The sequence below is a fragment of the Patiria miniata genome, unplaced genomic scaffold, assembly GCF_015706575.1.
Source record: "Patiria miniata isolate m_02_andy unplaced genomic scaffold, ASM1570657v1 HiC_scaffold_14, whole genome shotgun sequence".
Classification (NCBI taxonomy): domain Eukaryota; kingdom Metazoa; phylum Echinodermata; class Asteroidea; order Valvatida; family Asterinidae; genus Patiria; species Patiria miniata.
In genome coordinates, this window is record NW_024037052.1 from 4,129,116 (window position 1) to 4,156,744 (window position 27,629).

The window sequence follows — 27,629 nt, forward strand, 5'->3', positions numbered from 1 at the left end:
ATACCGAAACGGGATGTCAAATATTTTCATACATTTAAAGAAGATTAGAAATTTGCATGAAATAGGTTCGTAAACAATATTTCACTTCATAGACCCTTTAAACATGACCCTGCATTAACATTTCCAGCGTTCTCTATTATCGATAACAGCCGTTGGATAATGCATTTACTACGATCACTTTTGTGTTTATCCCGTCATTCATCCACTGCTTGGCCATATTCACAGCGTGAGTGCACTTCTGTAATCGCCTAACCAAAATGCCCCCAACAGAACGGTGAATAAAGCATCCTGGAGATTTATATGGTAATATCCAATCTTCTGTTTAATCTTGAAATCGACTCAAGTCCATGTATAATGTTGTCTCGATTCAATTGCGAGTCCGAGAGGGGCATAAGAAATGATGCATGATGTATAGAAATAAAAAAATCCAGCAGACACACACACACACATGAAAAAGCGTGCGCATGCATGCAGGGTTTTCAATCTGACTTGGAAAATAACATGCTCCCTTACACTCGGAAAGTTAACACAGTGTGAAGAAAATTCATTTCGTCTGACACAGGGGGCTCTAACCGGCCTGGGCATGTGGCAAGTGCCGATGCAGTTTCAGTGACTTTGCATTTCATCCATGTAAATGCTTTTTATATTGTACATAATGTACTCGATACCTCAATGCTATGCACAGTATATGAGGTACATGTACATGTACTCCAGTCAATGTTGAGGAAGCCATGTACATGTGCTAATTTTACTCTGTTTTTTTTTTGGGGGGGGGGGGGCTTTCGTTTGTTGTAAAACTGTAGACAGTATTGACAATTTGACAGAGGATTTTACGGGCCAAGTCATGCATGACATTCCTTACTAAAATGACAGTCTACAGATATTGACAGTTCAAAGAGAGGGCAGGGTGAAGCAAGTTTCATGTAGTGTGATCCAAGGAGTATTTTATCTATCCACATTTCATCAGAAAATTCTGCCGCCGCTTAGAAGGGCCAATGCGATGAATTTTTCTGAGGAACACATTTTGTGCAACTTTCAACTCCTATACCGGGGTAAATGTATGAAAACTACGGTATTCATTTATCGTTAATTTTATCTGAAAAGTACACTTCTTTGAACATTGAATATTTCCTATGCTTTTTCAGACAACTGAGAGTGCTGTTGCAGTGATGTCTTTTCAGGAAGACACTGTTCAGTTTAGGGGTTTTCTGTTCAAATTGTGAATCCAAAATTGGCTCATTGAAAACATCTGTGATTGAAACACCTGTAATTAAAGACATCATTGGCTAAACACAACATCGAATCACCAAGAAAAGAAAATTCACGGCAGTAAAACATTCAAAATTCCAGCAACTTTTGTGCTGACATAGCTGTAACATTGAGGTTTCTGCTCGGAATGACATCACAGTTTTGCTCATGAATATGGAAATTTTCATTAGCATAAAAACTAAAAAGCCATCAAAACACCCTTCAAAATGGCAAAACTGGATTGAAAACAAGGTAAAATGAGACACAAAGATGCATTTTCAAGGATGGTATTAAAAAAAAAGGACATTGCATGGGCCCTTGACTTAAGGTGAAAGTGGGGAATTCCCCCCCCCCCCCAAAAAAAATCTTTAAAACCTGCAAGTCTCACCTTTGTATCCATTGTTTCAGTGCCAGCACCAGGACACTTGCCCAAGACTCGGTTGTAGCAACGTTTATGCACTGCCAACTGACATTCTGGAAAAAAAAGGAAAGAGAAAAAAATAAGAGGTGTTCTATCAAAATAAGGAATAAGTTCTTCTTCTGATCAAAATTCAAGATTTTACTGTGATTATCACTGGATTGAGCTTTTTAAAGAAAATAAAACACTTTTACCGGTAAAGTCTTTGTAATGTGCATGTAGGACTTTTACATGTAACAAACAATTACAGTAATTATTTATTTTAGCAATTTATGTCATTGCCTGGTGATTAACTGCCTCATATTTAAAAGAATATAAACATTTTTTTATGCAATTTTCAGAAATGGATGGATTTGGGGTTAGCATTTCATAGCAAATATTATTACACCGACCTGTTTTAAAAAAAAAATTTACAGATGATAAAAAAAAACAAGAAAAAAATGTTGTTCAGGTCATTTTCAAGAAAAGTGGTATTTTGTATAAATTGCCAACAGTGGTCGGCCGAAAAACCTAACTATTTTTCAACTACTGCTCCAAATTTACCAATTTTGTTTTCAGTCCAAATTTTGTTTGCTATTGGTTACATGTTCATGAACGGGTGCAGGCCAGTTAGACTGGTTCCATTACCTTACAATTTTCCGGCATCTATAAATTGATCCATTTCATCTTTAGTGGAGTCAGGGAACCAGACTACTTGAACATATTTGTTTTTCTTGGTTTTCCAGTATTTTTGAACACAAAACTTTAAACATGTCAGGGTAACAATATTTGATCTGTTATATAAACCCCTCAAAATAGTTCATTTCTGAAAATTACAGCAAAAGCCAATGATGTACATTGCCTTTAAATGAGAACTATTTTAACAAATACAAAAATTATATCAAGAAAAGTAACAATTATTTTCTTCAATCAAGACACTAAAAAAAAATGTGTTCAGACTCTCGAGCGTATCTGGATGGTGTTTACCTTTGCATTTGTAGCCCTGTTTCCCCATCACACCCCTGTGTATAAAGAAAACACAAAATTTGTTCAATTAGTAAAGGCAGATACTGTGAGAAATTTTCAAATGCTGGTCACATACCGTGATAGCATTTTGCCAAGTGTAAATTTATTGGCGTTTGGTTTCATCTGGTATCACTGCAACATGTCCAATGTATGTTTGTTTTATCACATGACATCTCTTCAAATTTGATGGCTGTGCCAATATGAACAATATGTACTTGGCATTACGACAAAATAAACCAGCGCATCTCAGCATGTGGCAAAGATTATGTCGACATTGCATCAAATTTGTATGCATTCACGTACACTGTTCTAACATGAACTAGCGGAAATTTTACACAACAAAAAAGAAATTCAATCTAATATTTATGTAAGATTTGAAGGTAAAGATAATAATAATAATAATAACTGGATTTATAGAGCGCCAAATTGCCAAAGGATACAAGGCGCTGAAACAAAGAAAGAAGAACTACAGAAAGAACAACAGAAAAACAACAAGGGCGTACAACCAGCTATGGTGGGGGAAAAAAAAAATGGGTTTTGAGAGCCTTCTTGAAGGTTGGCACAGTATCAGAGTTTCTGATAGGGATGGGTAGACTATTCCACAATCGGGGAGCAGCAATAGAGAAGGCCCGATCACCTGCGAGTGTATTTGTTTTCTGGACAACAAGAGATTGCCCATGAGAAGAGCGAAGGGAGTGAGACCCGGTTCGAATTGAGAGAAGAGAAGAGAGGTAATCAGGGGCAGAGGAGTTGAGAGATTTGTAAGTGTGGACCATAGTACAGAATTGAATGCGTTGTGCAACTGGAAGCCAGTGTAACTGGTTAAGAAGGGGAGATACATGTATACTGTATGTGTGTAAATGGGCATCTGGAAAATGAGCCTAGCACATCTGTTTTGAAGCGGTTGAAGACGAGAAAGATAGCAATAAGATAAAGGTTTATGGTAGCATTATGTGACGAATCTCTTTTGTAATATTAATCTTAGTAATATTTATGACCTACAATGTATGTGACTATTCAATACTTTTGAGAGTGTTTAAAAAAGAAACATGGAAAGTACATTGCTAACACACTTTTTTGTCCTTTTTCTCAGTTTTTTTCTTCTGGGGACCCTACAGATTTAACTCACCATATGAACTCATTACAGAAGGAGCAGTAGGTTGGGGTGCGGAAGTAGTGCGCTAGGAACTTGTGGCCCAGGTGCTCGTGGACTTTAGCCTGCCGCATGGCACCACGTCGCCTCGTGAGGGCGCCAGAACCTGTCTTGTCGTTGTCGTCTAGCTCCAGGACTGGGGCCGGCTTGATCATGCTGGCCTGGTTGGGGTCGTCTGGGTTACGATTAAGACACAGGGGGATCAATGACAAAATGAGTAAAACAGTAAAAAAAAAAATGGTTAATGGAACCTGTGGGCTACAATGTAGGCAGATTTCATTATTGTGACCAATGTTAATTCAAGTCCTCAATGCCCAATGCACAGGTATCATCATGATCATCCTTCAACATGCTCAACTTTACAAAGAGAAAGTTGGGAAGAGCTCTAGGAGGGTCTCATGAACGCAGTGCTGATGCTCAAGCGAACACACAACAGGTTTGTGCTCATTCAGAGAAACAATTAGTCATGTGTATATGTGTACTTCAAACAAAACGTGCCCGAACTGGTGTGCGTTAATGTTGTGCATAACCCGACCCAAAACCGACACTGATTTCAGGTCGGGTCGTATTATCCATCATTTCAGTCGGGTCGGTTCGGGTGCGTTTGCGATTTTCGGGTCGGGTTGGGTCGGTTAAGCCATCTTGTGAAAAACCCGAAACAACATGCGGTGCAATATTATTGCAGAGATACTGTGCCCGGTACGACCAACGTCAACCCAGCGCGAGAGTGTGCATGTGGTTTACGGTCTTCACACAGTCTATAACGTGTTCCGGTAGGCCCACCAGTACATGTACCAGTACCGGTAGGTCACGTTATGAGTCTTGACCGTACACCGTACGGTATGATTCTGTAACTAAGAGATGACGATTTTCACGTGATGTGGGTAAGTTCAGGCACAAAAAGCGGAACAGTTGCCTAAGCCAGATATTCATTTTTTGGGGGGGTCGGTTTAATTTTGGGTTATTTCGGGTCGGTTTTGGTTGAATTTGTGTCGGTCGGGTCGGGTGGAATTTGGGGAGTTCAGATTGGTTTCTGTTCGGATTCAACTATTTACACAATTTTTGATTTTATTGAAAAAGTTTCTATTGCTAAACATATTTCTGAACACACTCTAGGAATATTTCTTGACCTTTCAAAAACCTTTGACAGAATTGAAATCTCATTATGGCATTCATGGAGTTTTTCTAGAGTGGTTCAGAAGTTATTGTATGTTTCTGATAGAAGCCAATATGTTTCTATTGGTGGGTCTAACTCGACATGTGTTGTGGTGTGCCTCAGGGGTCAATTTTAGGTCTGTTACTGTTCTGCATTGATATTAATGACTTTACTATTCGTCTGATGTGCTTTCATTTATTCTGTTTGCTGATGTTTCAAATTAAGTTATCTCCTATAGAAACATTAATACCCTGAACAGCCCCTCGGATGTTAAAAATGGCATACATTCATCCCACATCACAGCAGTCAACAATTGCTAAATGTACCTGTACTACATGTACCGGTACATGGGTTCGAATGTAACCACACAAAATGATATCAATATAACCAGCTTGTTTTCCAAGTCCCACACATGTATGTACCGTATGTATATCCGGTACCCTACCTACATTGTACATTATTACTGAAAGTCCCTATTCTCTGCTAACAGCTGGCTAAGGAAATAAATTTTCTTCACAGTCCCCAGTAATTTTTCCCATTCCAAACAGTAGCAATGTCTGCATGGGGCACACAAACACACATACAAACCTACTAAAAACTACTTCACAACGGGAGGAGAAAAAAAAAAAGTCAAAATATTGATTTTGGTCCCAATGCGCAGACGTGTCATATAAAAAGCGGGTCTGCAAATGAATACCCTAGCGCACTTCTATCTAGGCACTCTCTCTATGCTTGTCAGTGTAAACACTCGGCCGCAGACCCGGCCTGCGGACACCACCTGTCTCCTCAATAGTCTCGCGATTACAGGATCACGTTACACACACTTCCTAAGAAAGCAGCTCGGCTTTTTTTTTTTTATAATCAACCGCAATCCTCTTAGCGGCATTTTTTCCCCCTACCTGACCACTTCAGCTTCGTGGGCAGGGATTTGCCTACTTTTTGTTTCTAAGTCTATTTCTGTTTTTATTGGACAACCTGAGAAAAGATCCTGCAAGAATTACGGGAGTTTAAGAGTCTGAAGACCTTTTCCTACCCGCCACGTCCACAATGTGCATACATCTGTATGAAATGATTCACGTGCAGATGTGTAGGCAATTCATCATTCATGTAAGAAACTGTTCATGCTTCATGTCATGACTTCATGCGTTTGAGGTTTTCTTGTCAAACCAATTCAATAATTAAGAATTTATTTCCACTATGAAAAATGCTAACCACTTTAAAGGGAATGTACAACATTTGCTTTTGCTGCAATTTTCAGAAATATATAGATTTGGAGGATTAGTATGTTATAGCAAATGTATTGTTATACTGACTTGTTGCACGTTTTGGGTTCGTAGATGCTAGAAAAACCAAAAAAAAAATCGTATTCCTGTATAGTTTCCCTGACCCTACTTAAGATAAAACGGAGCCCTTTATAGCCTTTGGGGAATTGTAAAATCAGAGAATCAGTCTAGCAGGCTTGTAGTCTTCACAGGTGTGTAATCAATTGCAAAGAAAATGCAGACGAACTAAATATGAAAAAATACAATGTAGGAGCACTTTTGGAGAAAAAAAAGCAAGTTTTCTCCAACGCTGGTCGGACGACCAGCGTTGGAAAAATACAGTTTTTCTAGAAAATGTCAGCACACCAGGAGCCACAACTTTACAGGATGATTTAGACTGTCATTCCCTAACAATCCAGTAAGATATTTCGTGATAATTTGATCATTTCGTCTTTTGATGTTTGCAAATGTTGTATCTTCCTAAAGGTACAGCCTGCCATGTTTTCATTCAGTTTGGTATATTTTTTTCCAATATTAATGAAGAATAAAAGGGAAAAATTACAAACAATACCCTGGCCTTATTACCTTGCGACTCTGAGAAGCACTTGAGCTGTGCATGAAGGATGCCTGTAGGTTTCAAAGTCAACTGTAAATAAAAAGGGAAAAATATACATTGTATCATTTCAAAACCAATCTTAACCCTCCTACTGTTTAACAATTACTGACAGTCAAACGTTCCATCCACTTCCCCTGCTATGCCTTTTACACAGGCTAATCACAAACAATCAGATCATATCTGAAGTTTGCACTCTGACTTGTCAAATCCAGTCAACAGACAAAAGCAGGAAACTGTGGGCACAGCTGTCTTATTATCAATCACCAAAGCTACGGTATAAGCTACAGGCCCATACACAAATGTGCATTACTGTCACAGCTACGGTAGTCAATCTTATTGGTATACATGTATACATGTACCAGTATGGCTGGGAGCTCTTACATGTACATGTAACTGTTGAAAACAGTGAAAACAGTCACTTGATTGATTGTGACAGAGAGGACAACTTGGCACAGAATGTATGTTTGCATAGGAGGGTTAAAGATGCTTTAACTGTAATTCATTTGTAATGATTGCGATATTGTATCCAATTTGTGCTGATGTGAAAAGGTTAAATCGACATAGGCATGTACATGTACCGGTACATGTAATGTACATGTACATGTACATGTAGTAGAATCTCTGACGCAGGTACATTTCTATTTGGTCCAGAATGTACACATGTTGTAGCTGCCTTCCCATTGTAAGACATTCCCTCTGAATCCAACTGAATACGAACAATGTACCGGTACATTGTACATGTACTGTACTACACATGTTTGTAGCAATAGGGCTTGAACAATCTTCATCCATCAAATTCCATCACAAGAAGGGGAATGTGTCAAGTATACAATGTACATTAATACACTGGAAGTATTGTGTGGCATCTGCCACGTACGTGCCCAAAATCTGCAAAATATTACTTTTCGTAAATGGGTCATTCTATAAATTTGGGGTCCACTTTTTTTCCCGTCCCTGTTACATCTGACATCTATGATTGTATAATTCTGATGCACTCCTTAATGCAGTCATCCTCCAAGAGTGATTATGAATAGCAAAACTACCTACCCAACAAATAAACAATCATTTGAAGTCACTTTTAATGATGCTTGAATGGCAAATTACAAAGTACCAAGGTAACAGGGACGGGAAAAATGTCACACTTTGGACCCCAAATTTATAGACTGACCCAAATGGCTATAGCCTGATAGCATGGGCAATATTCCAAAACAGACAACATATTTTTGAAATGTTGTTGAGGTTCTGAATTACATTCTTCGATCCGTCCCCAGGTGGAGATTTTGCCTGATGTGTCATAATATCTACAACCCTGGACATGCTGGATGCGGAGCGAATATATCCCTGAAACTCTGAAGCAATATCTCCCACACTGTTTTTGTGCGTGGGCGGACATGCAGATTTCAGCCAGCCCAGTGTGTATGTTCTCCGCTTGTCAGATTTCATCTTTCACCCAGTTATCGTATCTGCAGCCCACGGCTCTCAGGGATATTGTTTCTGACCGTGTCGCCCAGTATGCTTCATTTGTTTTCCTCCTTTTGGGTATTTACATTTTAGTTCCCCCTGCATTTTTTTCCTTCTTCTGAAAATCTTCCTTTCCACTCGCACCTGTTGTAGTGCGCTGCATGGCCTTTGCTTGTTCAGATTGCCAACTCCAATAGGTTTTGAATTTAAAAAAAAAAATGCCTCGCTCTTGATTGAATCAGATATAAATTTCTTATATGCATTGACGTCTTCTGCATGTATGCACGCATAAATTTTGTTTCTGCTTTTATGTGAAAATGGTTGGATGCAGTTTTGGATATTGACAAATTTGGAAAGGTTTAAAGGGAAAAAGCTCGTTGTTGAAATTTTGCAGACATGAAAATGGCACCATGTTCATCCAAAACGTAAAAAAGCCATATGATTTCCATGCATGTGATGCGAACAACGTAAATTGTATGTTTGACAAATTATACAGGGTGAGTCAGAATGATCACCATATTTGTTGGTGGCAAATAGAGAATAACTACAATTTGAGTATCTCATACATGAATGGTTATTACCTTGTCTTCCATCAGAACCTTGAATTTTTCAAATTAGTGGCTGTGGTGAGGAGTTATGCCATTTCATTGAAGTGGCTTATTTTCCAGTCTGCACACGGAATTGGTTTTGCCTTTTTTACATGTACCGGTATGTGTCAATAATTTCAAATAAGTACAGCCACCATGAACACTGCTTCATATCACTACGCGATTTCAACTACTTTGTTGAATCAATGGAGCCATGGTCAGAGTGTTTGTTAGCGTGTTTTCTTTGCTCATTAGAATTATGTCCAAAATACCAGCCCCCCCCAAAAACATCTCATTTGCACTTGTTTTGATAATTGCTTCATATTTTAAATATTTTCTTTAATTTGTGTCCAGATCACACTGACTCACCCTATGTATGACAAATGTGACCTGCCATATTATAATGAGGAATAGCACCCACCTTTGACTTTTCAAGTTACATGTATGTACGGTCATGTCAAAGCGTTTTATAATTGGGGCAATTCCACACCAAAGTGGACATGACACCAAAAAATTCAAATACATGTGACTTAAACAAATTTGGCATCAAATGAAAGCTAAAAGTCTATATTTTCAAGATTTGAAGTCGGAATTTTATTTTTTATACATTTCGGTACCAAAAAATAGGATTATGTAATAATCCTGTTTTAATCCTTAAAATGTGATTAAAAGTGATATGAAAGTATTCTACCAATACACACACAAAAATATGTACTAATGCCATCAGTTTCTGTCATGAGAAAGTATTGGTCTTGAAAAAACGACTAAAATTTGTTTTTAACATTTTGCGTAATTTGTTTCGCTTCAGTGACTTCTAATATTTCAGCCTTCGAAAATGTCCTTCCGTTACCGAAAAAATACATATTTTTAATTTATTTTTAAAACTTGCAGTATGAATGCATTGAAAGTTATTGTGCAAAGCAAGTTTAGGTTGGCCTTCAATATGACATTATAACTGACACTGCTGTACTTCTCGTTTTTTTATTACAATTAATTAAATCACATCCTTCCGTTACCAAATTGGTAACGGAAGGACGGTAACGGAAGGACAAATCGTATTTTTATCAAATGTTACGACATTTGCGCTCATGTTTGAAAAATGAAAATCACTGCAAATACATGCATGTATAATGAGCATTGAAAGGACATTCATGTGACCCACCTTCACAAAAGCGGGATAAGCAGGGCAAGGTGTTTATTACAAAGGAAGGCACAGGCATGTACAACATGTACAATGTACATGTACATATATATGCCGATGTACCAGTACTTGTACATGTATGGAGTTGTTGCAGAAAATCAAATCATAAAGTTGCTGCCATCAGCATTCATGGACAATAGAGAAAGATACGAATTCTGTGAAGCCATTCCAGAAGCAAATTAAGTCAAAAATGAGATGGCAGAAAGTACCGGTACTTTGGGGCACTTTCATTCAAATTACATGTGTAAGACATGTGAGGTGCAATCTTTGACAAATTATGCCCAAGTTAACAATTTCAGTTTGGATGTTTATAAATTAATTGTTACTACTCTAAATCATTGTAATTTGATTTCAAACATTGATTTTAGAGTTCAATAAAAAGCAACACCTACATGTAACTGAAGCCATCAGTTTTACCGGTAGATGTTTTTACCTTAAATGTACATGTAGGCTGGTCGCCCCCCCCCCCCCCCCCCCCCCACCCTTTAGGTAAACCACTGAACCTACCGGTATTATTATTAAAAGTTGTTGGTGAACATGTAACCAATATACTCAAGAGTTCAAATACTGTGTATTTAAACTTTTAAGGATTGAGGTGATGGGTTTGAAGTCTATTTCTGTAGTAGTCCTGTGTTCGTGAATGATGTGTTTTGGGTTGTTTTCGTTTTTCTTTTGTTATCATTAATTAGCAGGCTTCTATCTGTATCTCAATAGTTTCTTGGGTATAATTATTTATGCCAGGTCTGCATATTGTTGATTTCACATTCAGTTACACATTTCAGCAATTTGTTTCACTTGTATAATTAGTGTAAATTCACATTTTGTTCATGCTATAATTGAGTAAACCTTTTGTCCTTCCGTTACCGTCCTTCCGTTACCAAATTATAATCTGCTTAAAACGTTGTCATTATATTACCGAAACACTTAAAGTCAAATGAAAGGCGGGATAGTATAGATAAAGCTCCAGGGATTCCATTTCCTACCTTTGAAATATAATTGCCCCATAAAATTCACAGAGTTTACGCAAAACGCGAGTAAGTTGGAAAACCCTTGTCCGTTTTACCGTCCTTCCGTTACCGACCTCATTAATATTCATAATTCAAAAACGGGAGGCATTCATGCCCCCCAAAAGTGTGGAAAATGAAAGTAGCATTATAGCAATACAATTGTGACATTTGTTTGCTGTAACTATTAACAGTGTCTGTGATACACACATTTGAAATTTTGTTTAATGAGTGAAAACGTCCTTCCGTTACTGTGGAATTGCCCATTGGCTTTCCAATGATACCAAATTTATTTATGTAGCTTTATTTATTCCAAAGATATGACGCAGAAACTTTAACAGTGTCCTGCTAAACTTCGCCAACTTCATTTCGAGAAAAATGGCTTTGAAAAAAAAAGAAATACGTATTGTGCCGCCTTAACGACAGTGGAAAACGTTCTTCAGTTTCCAACTTTTGGGGATATTTTTTTTCCAACAAAAAATGCATAGTGTGAATCTTGGATACCTTGGCTACTCAAAAATAAGAAAAAAAAATAATATTGATTTTGACATAAATTTTCTAGTGTTTCCAACTTTAGGCGGTGATTACTCAAAACATGGTTTTGGGGGACATTCCTCATTTTGCCACAGTAGGTCACAAATGTAGTATAACGTTTTGACCCTGCAAAAACTCAAACAACATGAATGTCTCTGTTCCCCCACCCCCCACCCCCACCACCAAAAAAAAATCTCCAAATTTGCAAAATACTGTATTCGGTGTTGATAGATCAGACAAAAAAAGATTGATATGTAAAGTACATGCATCTTTGAACACCTGCAAAGGTGATTTGGATTTAGACCTCCTTGAGACAAACATAGCAAATTATTCGTGTTTATATACCGCACGTTTAATAATAAATTCTGGTTTTGACACAACTCAGCTGAATGGGCTGCTCAGACCTCAGACAACGAATGCAGCTCCGGTCTACAGGGTATTGAAAAATAAATCCTGGAGGATCAAAGTGGATGAAACGAGCCGTTGAGACGGGAGTATAGACCAAGGGGAACGAGTTGACTGGAGAGAGATTGATTGGGACAGGAAGATGGCATCTGGGTCTGAAGGAGGTTGAATGGGGCATCTGTGAGGAGGAGGGGGGGGGGGATGGGAGACGTGATTGATGTGATGAGTAGAAGCTTGGCCAAAAGGGCAAGGACTGAAGGAACAGACTCTGGGGAACATGAGGAAATTGAGAATGACAAAGGTACACATTCACTGAGATGAGTTGGAGGTGGAGGTAAGTTTAGACAAAGAAGGTATAATTGGAAGTCAGTTATTATTTGCATGCAGCATTAACCTTATAACCTTCCCAAATCCTACAAAATCCTCTTTGCAAAATGGAGGATTTTGAAGAATTGTGGCACATTTTTGCATATAAGGTGCGGCCGATTTTGGAGGATGCACGGTCTTGGGCCAGACCTTGTTTTGATATGCTCAGCCGTGCATAAATTTAGGCTAAAGATGAAATACTTGTGATGGACTCGTGATGGACTCGACAATAACACTGCTCGGGACTTACGTTGGTGGTCAGAACATCGCCATTGGTGCCACACATAGCGGCCATGTCCATGACTTTCATCTCCGTGTCTGCCACCATTTTGCTGTTGTTCTGGATGATGATGTGAATGATGCGGCCCTCGTACAGATGGGAGTCGAAACACTTGCCCCAGAGCGGGGTCAGCTTGCGCGTAATCATCAGATTGCTGCCCCCTTCTGAAATTGATAATTTAACACAAAAAGAATATACATGTATATATGCCACAAATTATTTGGGCTGTCCATTATCAAATAAGTATTTGATTACTTGAAATTGCATTGACCGTATATTTGGATATTCAAACTGCCACCTGCATTTACGCCCCACGTCGGTCAAAAGGTGCTTGCAGAGTGCGCCCGTAAAAAAATTGCATGCTGCGATCAATAAGCTACTGGAGCATGTTACAGTACAATGTAAGTATTTTATAACTGCGAAAGGCATTAACCTGCTAAAAGAATGGGAACGGCCATCAACAAAAAAGTTGCTGTTGACAAAAAAGCAGTACATGTACCTGAGAGTAAAGTGCCAAAGTTTACGATAAAATAACATTACAGTCGCGTGTGCACCATGTGTGCGTGATAGACTGCGAACCAAAGTTGGTCGTACCGGGTACAGTCAATCTGCGATTAATACTGCACCATGTGACTTTTCCGAAGTGTTAATTTTTCTTTGGTTCAACTTATTTCAGGTTTTTCTAATATGGCTTAACAGACCTTCGCAAATGCAACATTGAAACAGACCTGAAATGACTTAAATGATGGACAAACCGACGCAAAGTCAATTTCACTTTGGTTTCTGATCCGGTTTGCACAACATTTACTGTATGCTCAGTTTGTTTGTTTTCGAATATTCTAACTGGCACAAAGCTTTTTGAATACTGATGATCGAATATTGATGATCAAATATTTGGATCTTCAGTATATTTGGAACAGCCCTACAAATTAGGCAAATAAGACTATGATTGCCTAGTTGGGTTTATCATTCTGAACTATGCACCTACATGTACGTGCACATATTTGCCTATTCAATCAATTATATTTTGTATCAGTTGTTACCTTTATCATACACAACAATGTGGTTAAATCCTCAAATAACAGTTTACATGTAGCTTCATTATTCTGAAATTAACGAACTCAGTTTAGTCTTTTCAACATTGTACATTTTGTGTTTCTTTGTTTAATAATAAAAGCACAATTTACTTAATTTTTTTTACAGGTACACCTGTACACATACCAAGTACATGTACAATGTGTATAATGTATACATGTAACTACATGTACGTGAAAAATGTACAAATGTACATGTACATACTGTACATCTGAACACATACAGGTACATTGTATTTGCATGCCATTTCCGAATTCCGTCCTTTCCTTTTCCTCTCTTCAGTTTCCTTATGCTATGATCCAGGGCCATGTAATGTCAGAATGCAGAAAGTTTCATACAAAGCACATCTGTTAAAACCTTTGCATGCATGGGGTGATCAATGTTATGGGACCCAGGAATGTTTTGCAGTTAAATATCTGTCATTGGCTTTAACCTGCTAAAAGGATGGGAACAATGAACCACTGTCGACACAAACAAGTCTCAAGTCCTAAGAACAGTCGCAAGAAGTTGTGAATTTGGCTGGTCCTGAGGGACAGTCATTTTTATGACAGTTGCCAACATCTCAGGGTTCACCCAAATAAAGGTTCAACATTGCAATTTTTAAAAGTTTGAAAGGGCTACATTTTGCAAGTATACATGTATGCATCATTGTCTTGGGGGCATGTATTTATTCCAAATGCAATTTTCAGTTGACAGGGGGTCGGGAAAAAAACTGTGAAGTAAACGTCCTACACTACATTGTATAACTTTTCAAGTTCATAGGGAAAACAAGACAATGTGCCAGTTGACATGTGATTGGTTGTTGACCAAAAAAACCCCTGAAACAAACTCAACTGTCGAGCTTTTACGCTGAACTCCCAGTTTAATTTTACCCGTCCAGTACCGGTACATACGTACAAAAACATGTGGCCTAAAAAAGCAGAATCCACTGTATACCTTGTGGCAATCAATGAATACTTTTCCCCTTCAGGCCCCCTTTTTTGAGACAACACATTCAGGAAACCCAATTTGCAGGGATGACTGAGGCCTAATTGGGCATGCCAATGCTGGCAAGGGAATCAATATCTGAGAGACAAACTCAGCCAGACTTTCACCAAAGGTGAAAATCATCGAATGGGCTGAGGTGTTTGTACAGCCAGGGAGGAAGGAAATCGGCATGCATTTTGCTGCAGACCTGCAAATTAGACCCGAATTGCCCACGCGGGCCAAATCACGATTTGTTTTCCCTCAATTTCTTTGCTATTAGAGCATTTTGTGGACCATGAACTGGAAGGTTTGAATAAAGAAAAAAAGATGGGTGGAAGCCATGCACAGGAGTGCGAGCTCATATTTTGGTGAATTTCAGATGAAATTGGGCCCTAAAAAATGGCTCTACATGTATTTGGCAATGGAGCACAGGGATCATTTTCAAAATGGCGATGGGCCAAAGAACTACTTTTGGTGGTGATTATCTATGGATGGAATTTTCCCCCAAAAGTCATCAGGTTACCACTCGGAAATTGAACAGAAATTGAAAGATGATGAAATAAGCTGTAATTTTATGGGCGTCTCAAAGTCAAACATTGTGAGCATTTTTAAATACAGTGTAATGTACACGTACAGTGTACCTGTACACGTACCAATTATTACTGAGGTCCATGGGAGTCGAATTGTCTGCACCCTACAGCCGCATGCCATGCATGCGCTTAACATGCAGCAACAGCGGTTTATCAGTGGGCGAGACCTGGGGGGGGGGGGGGAGGGGTGTGCACACCAGCATTTCAAAGGGGTCAACAAGGGCGGTTCTGCAACAAATGCTCCCAAATCTCAAGGGGGCCCATAGGCAATCAGCCAATTAATCTGCCTGAAATACCGTCTCTTCCATTTTGGACTTTTAATGGTGAAACAAAATACACTACATGTTCATGTACATTATTGTACCGATGGTGATCCATGATTTTTCACTTGCGAAAAAAAAAGCTTCACTGTACGTGTACATGTGCTCCAGTAGCTGCAGTTGTACAAACTCTCAAATGTTTTAGCACAAAACAGTAGGCCCCCCTAACTTCCGGCAATGATACAATTTCACTTCCTACAGTTAATGGCCTCTGCCATACCGGTATCTACAGACACCTGTGTCTGTCAGGCCTGAGCAAAAGTCAAGTTATATTTATACACTGGTTTTTTGGGTTGCTCATCAGTCGTAAGACTCCCTAGCTGGCCCCTCCCCTCTCGCAGAACGGTCTGCACAGGGCCATTTCAATAACTTAATTTTACACTCGTTTGGTTCTCCCTCAGATGCCAGTTAGTGGTTCTCTGTTTCCAATTCAATTACGCAGTGTGTGCACGAGGGGCCACTGAGCCGTTTCGGACGGCGCTGTCTCCCGTTCCCAGAAATGCTTGCCTCTCCCGAGCCGTCTGAAAAATTTAACCGCCGCTTCAAAGTTTGGGGAATTGTGTTTGCACAGCATGGGTAGATCAAACGGGGCCGAACGACGAAGCAGCCGCAACGCGCTTCATATTTGCACTGACGCCGGGCCCGTCATGTGTGCGTGAGGGCAAACGAGCAGCAACACAAGCAGGGGCCTTTTCACATACATGGAGCTGATGATTAATACGCAGAAATGACACCATTTGTAATAACAGTGTCCGACATCCATCTGCAGTTCTTAATAAAGTCTCATTTATCTTTCAGAAGGAAGTTTGTGTGTCATTAATTTCATATTCATTATTCGTCAGTGGCAGCTTTCGTTACAAATTATTTGCCAAATTTTTCTAACGGACCTTGATTTCCATTTTTGCATCCAAATTAAAGTTACACATATCGGTACCGGTACATCTTGCTTTTCGTACCCCAGTACGGTACACTGTATTTCCAATTTTAAAAAAGAAAAACAAAGAATACAATGTATATAAATGGGCCACTTTTTAATAACAGTGACAAAACCCAAGCGAAAAATACACAGCAAGTGCTTCACGTATTTGAAAAAATTATGCCATTTGACTTTTTTGTCCAGGCCATTTTGCACTAGACAAATCTCAGGTTGACACGGGGTTGGCGCATGGTTGAAAGCATGCAGCATTTCACATTTGAACATATTACCCTGCGCAAAACCCTGCATCAGTCCTGAGATTGATCAACCTGTTTTTCGAAAGTTTTTCATTTCGAATATTCAAACCGGCAAAAAGTATTCAAATATCCAATTGACGATAGAATATTTGAATTTCTGATATTCAGGACAGCCGTACAACTGATGTGTACAAGAGTTCTCCTTGCTACGTATACACGTACACTGTTAGTACGGCTGATACATGTAGGTGATGGGATTGTGCCTTTGATGATACAAGCTGGAATTTGGTACTTACATGTACATGTAGCAGGCATGCAACTGGGAAATCACAAAAAAAGAGGAAATTCAAATTTTTCCCAGACTTTGTACAGTGTTTTTCTATTTTCAATGGCACACATGGGAAGTAAAAAAAAGAGGAAATCAGCTGATCCGAGGAAAAGTTTCATGCCTGATGTAGTCAGAGTATGTCATGAGAAAGATATTTTCAATGACAGCCATTTTGTAAATTTTGAAAATTGCTTGCTATTCAAGTTATTCTACTATTTTTTTCAAAGGACAAAACTGCGATGGCCCTATAGCCAAATATCTCTCATGACATACATGTACATGACATACAGACTGTGTGCAAAATTCCATGCTTGTATCATCAAAGGCACAATTGCCCCAAATATTTTCCCTATCTGCCCCACTACATGTACATGTACGGCCTACATGTATACATGTAATTACTGAAATGGCACCCAATTTAACATTTCAAAGGGAACCCACTAAGACCAGTGGCGACAGGGCAGCTGCAATTGGTATCCATATAAATGTATTTCAAATTGCAGATCTCGACTAAGGCAATCCAGTAGACATTTAGCTGAGACCGATTTTCAATTCCATTTGTACGAGACACTCGTCAAAATTCTGTCTTTTGACATTGAAGACAATGGACAGTATGCACATCTGGCCTCTCAATGCTCCCAAAATACATGTACATGTATATTCTTTCTGTGAAATGTACAATGTCGTACATGTACCGGTACACACACATGTTATACATGTACATGTACATGTACATGTACATCTTGCAGAAGCGGCTCTCTTGAGTGCTTGAAATTACAGTCCGTCCTGAAGGCGTAATAAGTAAATTCAATCACGCCGGCCCACTAATGTTTTGATTAGATTCCGATATATTTGGGTTCCCTGCAACCGGCATGACCGGGCATGTGACACACAGAATTTGTCAACTTAAGAAATGGGACACAAATGTACGTACCGGTATTTCATTGCACTGAGTTCACTAAACAGATGTTATTGGATGATTTAAACCCCCCTCCCCTTTTTTTTGGCTGCCCAATGGACAGAATTTGAGTTACATTTTGTAATACAAGTAGTCATGTATTTATAGTTTAGGTAAAAGTGGTAATCTTTTTCTTTGAATTTCTATAATGTCAATTTGACTTCTGCACCACAGGCATTTCAATGATTTAAGATGCACATTACGGAAATGTTTTAAAATCTCTTTTAAACAGAAAAGAATATAAATATGTACAGTCGACTCTCGTTAGTACAAACGCTGTTAATTCAAAATTCTGGTTATTAAATAACAAACATAAAGCCTGGGTCCCAACTGTGCATTTATATGCACAATGAATGGGACTGATGTTCCTCTTAATACACAATTCTGATGTAACAAACAATTTGGCTCGGTCCGAACGAGTTTGTTATAACGAGACTCGACTGTAATCAAACAAAAAGACTAACATAATTTTGGTTACTGTGACTGTACGTACAGTGCATGTACCAAAATCCCAGAAAAAAAAGTCGAAAAAGTGTAATGAGCACTCATATATTTGTAAAGCACAATTACAACAAAACCAAACCTTCCTTGTCAAGCTGAACATAAAAGTTTCAGTTTTAAAAGGACAATATTGACACATGTACCAGTAGAGACTCAGTCAGTCAGTCAGTGATGTAAAAATCAGTCAGAAGCTTGCCCTTCGTGGCCAATGATTAACCCTATTTTACATACATGTACGGTAATCCTTACTTTTAGGACACCTCTATTTTGTGCGAGTTCTGTTCAAAACTGACTTTTGCAGATGACTGTCCAGTACCAAAGTGACTTTTGCAGGCTAAAGAAGTCTTTTTTCTTCAGACAAACTCATGTTAGTTATAATTTTGAAAGCACTTTCAAAGAAAATGCGACTTTCCTACCTTTTTTTGCAGTTCGCCATCTTGCTTTTTAAATTTATTTTCTGTTTGTCATCGTCGTCTTTAACCCCTCATAAATCAAAACCCTGCCCTCTTTCTACAAAATCAAACCTGCTGATATTCAAGAGGTGTCATTGCCAAATGTTCAAATGTGTCAATAAATATCAGAATGTCACTTTTGAGTGTCATTTAGTCAGCTGTTTTGGTGAGTCTTTTAACCTTATATAGGAAAGGGGTCCTAAAAGTAAGGATTACCACATGTACAACCAAACGGTCGATACTCACGTGCATTGGTAACTTTTTCTTTGATGTGAACCACAACATTACAATCACTGGCATCCTGTTTGTCTGGGAGGTCTATATCGTCCACCCGGTGCAGTCGAACCCTCAGGAACACCATGGTGGCAGTTGCGGGATGAACTCGGTGTCAGAAGTGGGATTTCACTGTGGCTTTATACTGTATAGTATCTGTTGCCTTCCGCCACCGACTGATTATTTATTTAAAAGTAGTACCTCTCCCTCTTTCTCTCAGAAAACTGCAAAGAACAAAAAATCAAAATAACTGTCTTTAGGATTCAGGCTACAATTTTATTACATGTTTTGCATAAAAAACATGAATGAAGTATACATTCATTTTGCTAGTACATGTAACAACTTTTTGTACGTGTACATGTAAACTTGATTGACAAATGTATGGTTTAAATTTATGTACACATTATTTGTGAAAAGAAAGCAAGACGTTTGTTAAATTTTGTGTAACTTTTAAACAGGCACACGGCGACTAAAACAATTAAGGACTGGTACACAACTAACAGGTGTACCATACCGTACATTTTAATACCGGTACATACCGATATGTACAAACAGTGGAAAGGAAGTCCAAAGTCTAACAATATTATACATAGAATTCATAATTCACAACTGACCTGCAGCAGTTTTAAACAACTACGTGCAGATTTTCCTTTGTTTGCACATGTATGCAAAATACACACGTGCATACCTACACGTACATGTATCTGTTGTGCAAAATTTACATTAAAAAAATGTCCTAATGACAACACTTGTCATCGCAAATTACACATTAATTCAGCAATATCCAAACAAAAAATAACAAGGAAGTTGCGGGTTTCACCACACAATCCATCAGTGTACAAAAATGTACATACATGTACATGTACCGGTACACTCACACAGGTTATAACATGTATGACATTATTGTACTTTGTTATATCACCACAACCACTTGTATACAAATGTACGCGTGTCATGAACAACTTTCTCACATTGTGAAAATGAAAAACTTATTCATGTAAACAATCCAGTTTCGCCATTGATACAGTGACTTTTTTGTTTACCAAAACCCATCAATAAAGCCAGAGTTCAAATAAATAAAAATCTTAAATTCAAGCCCAAAAAAAACGCTCTGCAGCGGTGACTAACATTTGTGAGACGTTCTGGCAAAATGAGACGGAACTGCATAAGGGCACAGGCCGTAGTGTAGAAAAATGCAAAATAAACTCGAGTGGGGATGACTCTTTTTTCTTCAATTTTCAGATTTATTCATATCTTTGATACATTTGTAACATGTTTACTAAGACTAGATAATTTTGCGGTGGCACCATGTGAATATATCTCATTCATTTGTCTACATGTGTACATACACATTTTTAGCCTAGCATAAAATTTGTGGAATAAAAGAGTATTTATGGACAAACAATTGGCATCTTTCATTTTCACGAAGACAAAACTCGAAACTTTAATGGCCTTTTTTTTCAGTATTTTACTTTATTGACATGCAAATGCAAACCATAAACAGCCATTTTTGTTAACAGTATTGTAAGGAGAATTATATTCTCTTTCCTGATATCCCCATAAACCCTTATTCCGACCAGCCTCTCATTGCCCTGGTTTTTTTTTTTTTATTCATTTTGCAAGAATAGGAGAACACCTCACAGTGGGTGCTTAGTCTGGAGTCTTTCAAAGTGAGCTTTGGATATGTATGTACATGTATGGGGCATCCCAGTATTAAATGGAGAAACACCAGTAACAGGCAAATTGGGTTAAATGTACATGTACAAATGTAATACGTATTAACCCAACTCCCTAGGCCTTTTTGCTAGGATGTAGCCTCAATCCTGCAAAATCATTCAATTGGCCTCATGGAAAAATAGCCTCAATCCTGCAAATTCCTCCATTTCTTGAATATGGTCCGTGGAGAGGTGACCACTACCTGAATCCTGCAAAATCCTCCAGCTATGACTGCCAATAGGCTGAGGCAGAGGCAGTGACATCCTGGAGCAGTGCGGAGGATTTCAAGTAAGGACTAAATTTATGCTAGGCTGAGCATAAACAACACAAGGTCCGGCCCGAGACCTTGACACAGTGCGTCCTCCGAAATCAGCAATGCACTTTTGTCATGTAACCTCAATCCTGCAAATTCCTCCAATTTGCAAAAAGGATTTTGGAGGATTTGGGATGGTTAGGGTTAACATTGTAGATTAACATGTAGTGACACAAAACTTGACAAATTAGGTTTCTGAAATTGCACTGCAGGAGGCTCACTTAGTCTCCACGGAAGAATACTTGCAATACCGAGCAGATGGACTCGATCATCAAAACTATATTAAAAAAAAAACCTCCACTGTCATCTCAGCACACATCAAACTTTAATTACGTGCACGCACGAGCGTAACAAAAGCCGTTTAATTTTACCCTCAATAAAACCTGACCGGGATATTTCATTATCTGGTTGCTATTAAAAAGGCAGCTTAAGTGATCACAGAGCAGAACAGAACAGAGAAATTTGACTCTCCTTTCTTGTGCTCTATGGTGGGGACAGCTTGAAACACTTTATGCTGATCATTGTTAGGCACGCCGGCGCTAAAATTATAGGGGAAATTTTTGACAGGCACTTAAAAGTGATAATCTCGTTATTCATTTCTGCAGCTGCTGCCCATGTCCCCCCATGTCCCCTGATGACTGTAACGTTTCGCAGTTTTGCAAAATTTTCTTAGTTCACGTGGATTCACAGAGCTGTCATGTTAAACAAAAGGGAGTGCTGAATGATGAGCACACGCTAGGCCAACGCACTGCTTCAAATCTGGTTCGTGTTTGCCCCCAACAAAAAACAAGAGACAACATGCACAAAGTTATGTGTTATACATACATACGTGTACATGTACATGTACCGGTACAGTGATCTCCAACCTCCACCTGGCCCCAAAATAAACTTTCGTGGATAAAAAAAAACAAACAAACAAAACAAGTCCTAATAGCTTGCTCTGTCCTCACTTTAACCAGTTTGCGTCAAAGGATGTGAAAACACGTGCTGGCTGTTAAAGGGAATATACATCATTTGCTTTTACTGTAATTTTCAGAAATGGATGGAATTGGGGGGTTGGAAATATATAGCAAATATAGTTACACTGACTTTTTTGAGGTTTTGGGTTCGAAAATGCTATAAAAACCAAGAAAAACAATCATTTTCCTGTAGTCTGCTTCCCTGACTCCATATAAGAAGAAACAGAGCAGTTTACATACATTGGGGAATTGTAAGGTCAGGGAACCAGTCTAGCTGGCTCGTACCCGTTCATAGGTTTGTAATCGATTGCAAACAAGTGCGATGGTCAATTGGGGGCAGTATTTGAAAAAAAAAGCCAGTTTTTTCCAACGCTGATCGGCCGATCAGCGTTGGAAATTGATACAAAAATACCACTTTTCTTGAAAATGACAGTATACCAGGTGCCATGATTTTACAGGATGCTTTACACTGTCAGTCACTAACAGTCCAGCAAGGTATTTCAAAATGATTTGGTAGTTTTATTTTTTGATGTTTGCAAATGTTGTATTTTCCCTTTAATTGTTATCCATACATGTATTCTTAGGCAAAATTGTGATGTCATTATACGGGCAGAAACCTCAATGTTTTTACAGCTACCGGTATTTCAGTGCAAAAGGTTACTAGAATTTTGGCTATTTTGCTGTTGTAAATTTTCTTTTCTGATTTGTTGTGTCAGTTCATGGCAGTTAGCCAATGCCTAAACTCTTTTTCACAAATGTTTCCAACATGTCCAATGAGCACATTTTGGGTTCACAATTTGAACAGAAAACTCCTAAACTGACTTCCTGAAATGACATCACTGCAACAGCGCTCTCAGTTGTCTGGAAAAGCATGGAAAATATTAAAGAAGTGCACTTTTTAATAAAATGAACCGAAACGGGATGTCAAACAGTTTTTATACATTTAAAATCTGTGAGTAGAAAGTTGCACAAATTGTGTTCCGAAGAAAAATTCATTACAAGGACCCTTTAACCATTTTAACAGGAAAGAAATTCTGTTAAGGAGAATATACACGAGAAAGTGTGGATTCGTAATTTAAGAATTCACGAGGCGCAAAGCGCCGTGTGAATTCGTAAATTAAGAATCCACACTTGCGAGTGTATTCTTCGACTTAAACTATTGCGTCAACAGAAATATTGGAAAGAATGTTGCAACCTGACGCCACTTTTTTCTTCATACACGTATATCATCTCAATGAAGGTCATTCGTTGCAAAAATGATAAGACATGAATCTGGGACTGAGAAATGTTTCCAATTTTGTTAGGAAATACTTGAAATGACTCGCATAGACTTTGTACACAAGCGCGGAAGTGGCGTCAGGTTGCAACATTTTTTTCCTGGCGTGTTTAGTATGTGTAATGCCACACCCGTACAACCAAGTCATTTTGTGTGTATAGGCTCCTTACGGTCAAAATGGATAGTTCAGACGACGATTTCTTTCTGACTAAAAGTAGATTTTGCAGTGACGGCGGAGAATCTGACAGTGAAGATGCATTGGTAATTTGTGGAAAGGAAATTTTCACGCAGACGGTCCTATTCATGCTCATTATGGAGAACATTGTCCGACGTGTTCAAAGTGTGGATTCGTAATTCCGAATCCACACTTTACTAAAGATTCGTACATGTAGTTCCGAATCAACACTTTGTGACCAGTGTAAGAGATTCGTAGATCCGAATCCACACTTTTAACAATAGTGTGACGTCATAGCAATGGTTTAAACAGCACATAACTACAGTACATAAACCACATACATGTATGTACATGTTCCGGTATGGTGCATCAATTATGGTACCAACACTGTAATAAGCTGATAGCACTCAGAGGAAGTGACAATGCAAAGACACTGATGACAGTGCTTGTAATTAATCCACAGCAATGGTAATGGACCAGAAAATTCACTGTCAACATGTAAAGTGATGCAAGATAATTTGTAGGCTCAGAAGAAATGAGGCATAAAGTGTAAAGAGACCCCATGCATGTATGATGTAACCACTAGACTGCAGTCAGCCTAATGGGGCATTTTTGACAGCCAAAATGGGGATCATGTATCATGATCACTGGACTAAAACATTCAAGAACAAAATAAAAATTAATTTTAAAGGGTACATAATGTGTGAACTTGAGAATGTTCACAAGATAGTTGATACACAAGTACGTGTACATTGTACACCCTGAAAAATGAAATTTCATCAACTTTGTTAAACTTTGCAAACAGCGAGTCCGTAAATCATCTAAAATAGCGCCCCCTAGAGATGGCACACAAATCGGCTCGAATATATCATATATAGCGCAGAGTTTTAATTCTGAACTGTTCTCACATTGTTACATTATAAGCTCACCAGAAATTAAACTGGAATAATATGTACTGCATGCAAATTTAAAGCAGATCAGTTGAAAGATAATCCTGCCTTTTCCATGAGCAACATGCAGAAATGCAAATTACATGTACCGTACAGACCAAGTTTCACAAAAGATACCTACACGGGTACACAGGTACATGTACTTGAATGCTAGTGTTCCTGGTTTGATGGCAGCCCAGCTCTGCTCGAGGCCTTCTCCATGTGAAAAGGAATCTTTTTGCCGTGTGATGCACTTGTGTTTATCCTCCTGGTCAGAGGAAGGAAGACTGGCTATCCCTGTGACTATATCCTGCTGCGATATTTGATTATCCCACATTTCCTGGTCAAACCCCCCTCTTTTATTTGTTTTATTTGACAACAGTCAACGTTTGCGTGTGCACTGTGACAAGACCACTTCCCTGCAAATTCCATGTCCTTTCATCTGTGACTACCCATATACCGGTATGCATAAAAGATGGGGAAATAAACAAAAAATAAAGAAGAGAAAAAAGGTACCGGTAGAAAAACAATGTCTTTTTATTCAATTTTACAACCTGGACTGCTTCTCACCCAACAATAAATTTTATAAGCGCCAGTTTTATAAGCACCTCATTAACTTTGAAATCTCGTTGGGTAGCTTCGGAAAGTTTGTTCAACTGGAAATAAATTTGTTAATAAGTTTTCCTTTTTTCTGCAACTTCTAGGACATACATGTAGTACAATACTGGGTGGACAGTGCTGTGGTCATGTACAGTACAAACCTATACTGGGCCATTCTTTGGTTTGGGCTCGTCTGATTTTTGAAGCTTTAGGCCTAATTGTAATCCCTTGTTAAGTTACATGTACATCTGACATGTTACTCTCACCGATTCATCAGGTTAGCACAATTCTGAGTATAGTTTCTGCTTTCACAAATTGTGTCATATTAGGAGGGGTCATCAAAGTTTGGCCACGTGTGTGACATATCAGACGTAAAAATCTTATCGGCCCACATCGGAAATTCACACTTTCCTCCAAAGTTCTAGACACACACACCCATACTAATTTTGGAGTAGGACTAGTCTTTTGTGATTCACAGTGTTCCCCTCTGCTTTATTTTAACCAAATTTATGGGAATTGTTTTGTGGTCACGTGTGATTATTTTGATCGGTCACATGTGTGACATTTTGTAATTAAATTTATGCCAATGTATGCATGGAAAGACTACCGGGTAACTTATGAAAGCTCTTAAGACATTTGCATCTTTCCTTGATAATCAACACTTTAGTGCACAATAATCGCTTGTGTTACATCATATCAATATTATTTTTCCCCAAAATTAATTTTGTTTCAATTTCTGAAAAATCGCCCTACATATATACATGTACCTGAAATATTGCCAGCCATCTGTTACAAACTACATGGAGTACACATGTATGTAGCACACATAAAGAAGTACCAGTAGGCCCCCTACTGCATTTAATTTGAAAACAAGTTCAAACTTTTTGCAGCTCAATAATTCAGGTGTTTTTTTTAAGCCTCTAGCAAATATTTATTCATGAAAAAGGGAATATCCTGTTACAGTTTTAGTGATTGTTCTCTGATGCGAGACAAAACCACATCAATTTTTCACATTTCAGAGTTTACAAACAATATTTTCCACCATGATATTAAAAAAATACACACGATGTGATTTATATTCAGTTTCAAGACAAGTGTTACATTCTTGCGGTAATTAACGTCCGGACCAGCGGACAGGTTAACACTTCAAGACAATTATGACACCCCTCTCCTGACTCATTACAAAGTCAAATGTCTCACCCCTGCGGCCCCCGGCCAGCCAATACAATATGCATTATTCTAACACCTCGGAGCTGAGCGAGAGAGACAAGGAGGAAATACACACTCAAGACAGCCGGGTCTGTGGGGGTTGGCAGGATCAATATTATAACAAACTCACAGCTAATGCACATTTCAAGTTCAACAAAAGGCGCAGGCAGGGAGTACAGGGATGTGCATCGACACCAGGTACTGAGTATCCAGACCACTGATGTCATGAAGCAGTTGCAGATTATGGGATCGGGTACCCGTAACCAATTTAACAAATTACTCAGTGACTTGAAAAAGAAGGGTTTTGAATGACGTTTGTGGAGAATTATCAAAAATGAAAACTATGGGAAAGCAAAACATATTTCACGTTTTATGCATGAATTCACGTAACACTCTTGAAGTTACAGTTTATACCGTAAAAGCTCACTGTACACACTTGTGTCTTGCTGTATTGACACACCGATGTCGCACGGACCTTTATGAACAATCTGAACAGCAGTTTCCGGGATTTATAAAATGTAAGTTTGGGGTTGGGATTCTTAACGATGCGTTCTCAGGTACCCGTGTTGTTTTCTATCGTTGTTCACACCCCTTGCAAGCAGGCAAACTTGATTTTAAAAACAAACAAATTCCTCCTCCTTTTCAAACACCATTCATCCTCAATCTAGGAAGATTTAGGAGAATTGCTCAGGTGGGTTAGGGGTTAATTAATGTAGATTAATTAGAAACTACTTTAAAAACTGCTTCAGAAACTGCAAGAATAACATAAACAATGCACAATATAATTAATGTACATGTACATGTACATGTACATGGTACATGTACACGTATACATGTACATATGTATTTATTTTACACAATATACAAACCCATGTTTTTCCATCAATTCTGCGAATTTGAATTTATTGGAATTGCTTCTTTAAAAAAACAAAGTCCAAACTGTTTGAGTGGTGAACGTGTTTGTCCGAGGGGTTTCCGACAATAGACCACTTCCAATCAAATGCACATTACTAGTACATACAGTCACTGTACAGTATACAATGTACATGTACATGATGTATCAATTGAATGTAGTTCCGTACGCTCTTGAGTTTCCTTTT

General features: G+C 38.5%; 1 protein-coding gene across 4 annotated transcripts in view; it reads right to left on the reverse strand.

Annotated features, from left to right (window-relative positions):
* The window catches only part of LOC119721922 (protein kinase C delta type-like), a 66,822-nt gene that overhangs the window by 22,322 nt on the left and 16,871 nt on the right, over positions 1–27,629 (reverse strand). For all 4 annotated transcript variants that reach the window (XM_038191878.1, XM_038191876.1, XM_038191877.1 and 1 more), the window contains 6 exons: positions 19,326–19,576; positions 12,667–12,860; positions 6,828–6,888; positions 3,801–3,999; positions 2,633–2,667; positions 1,637–1,722 (listed from right to left, as the gene is read on the reverse strand). In XM_038191878.1, the coding sequence (XP_038047806.1) occupies positions 1,637–1,722; positions 2,633–2,667; positions 3,801–3,999; positions 6,828–6,888; positions 12,667–12,860; positions 19,326–19,440 (690 nt within the window). In that variant the 5' untranslated portion in view covers positions 19,441–19,576. The remainder of the gene's footprint in view (positions 1–1,636; positions 1,723–2,632; positions 2,668–3,800; positions 4,000–6,827; positions 6,889–12,666; positions 12,861–19,325; positions 19,577–27,629) is intronic.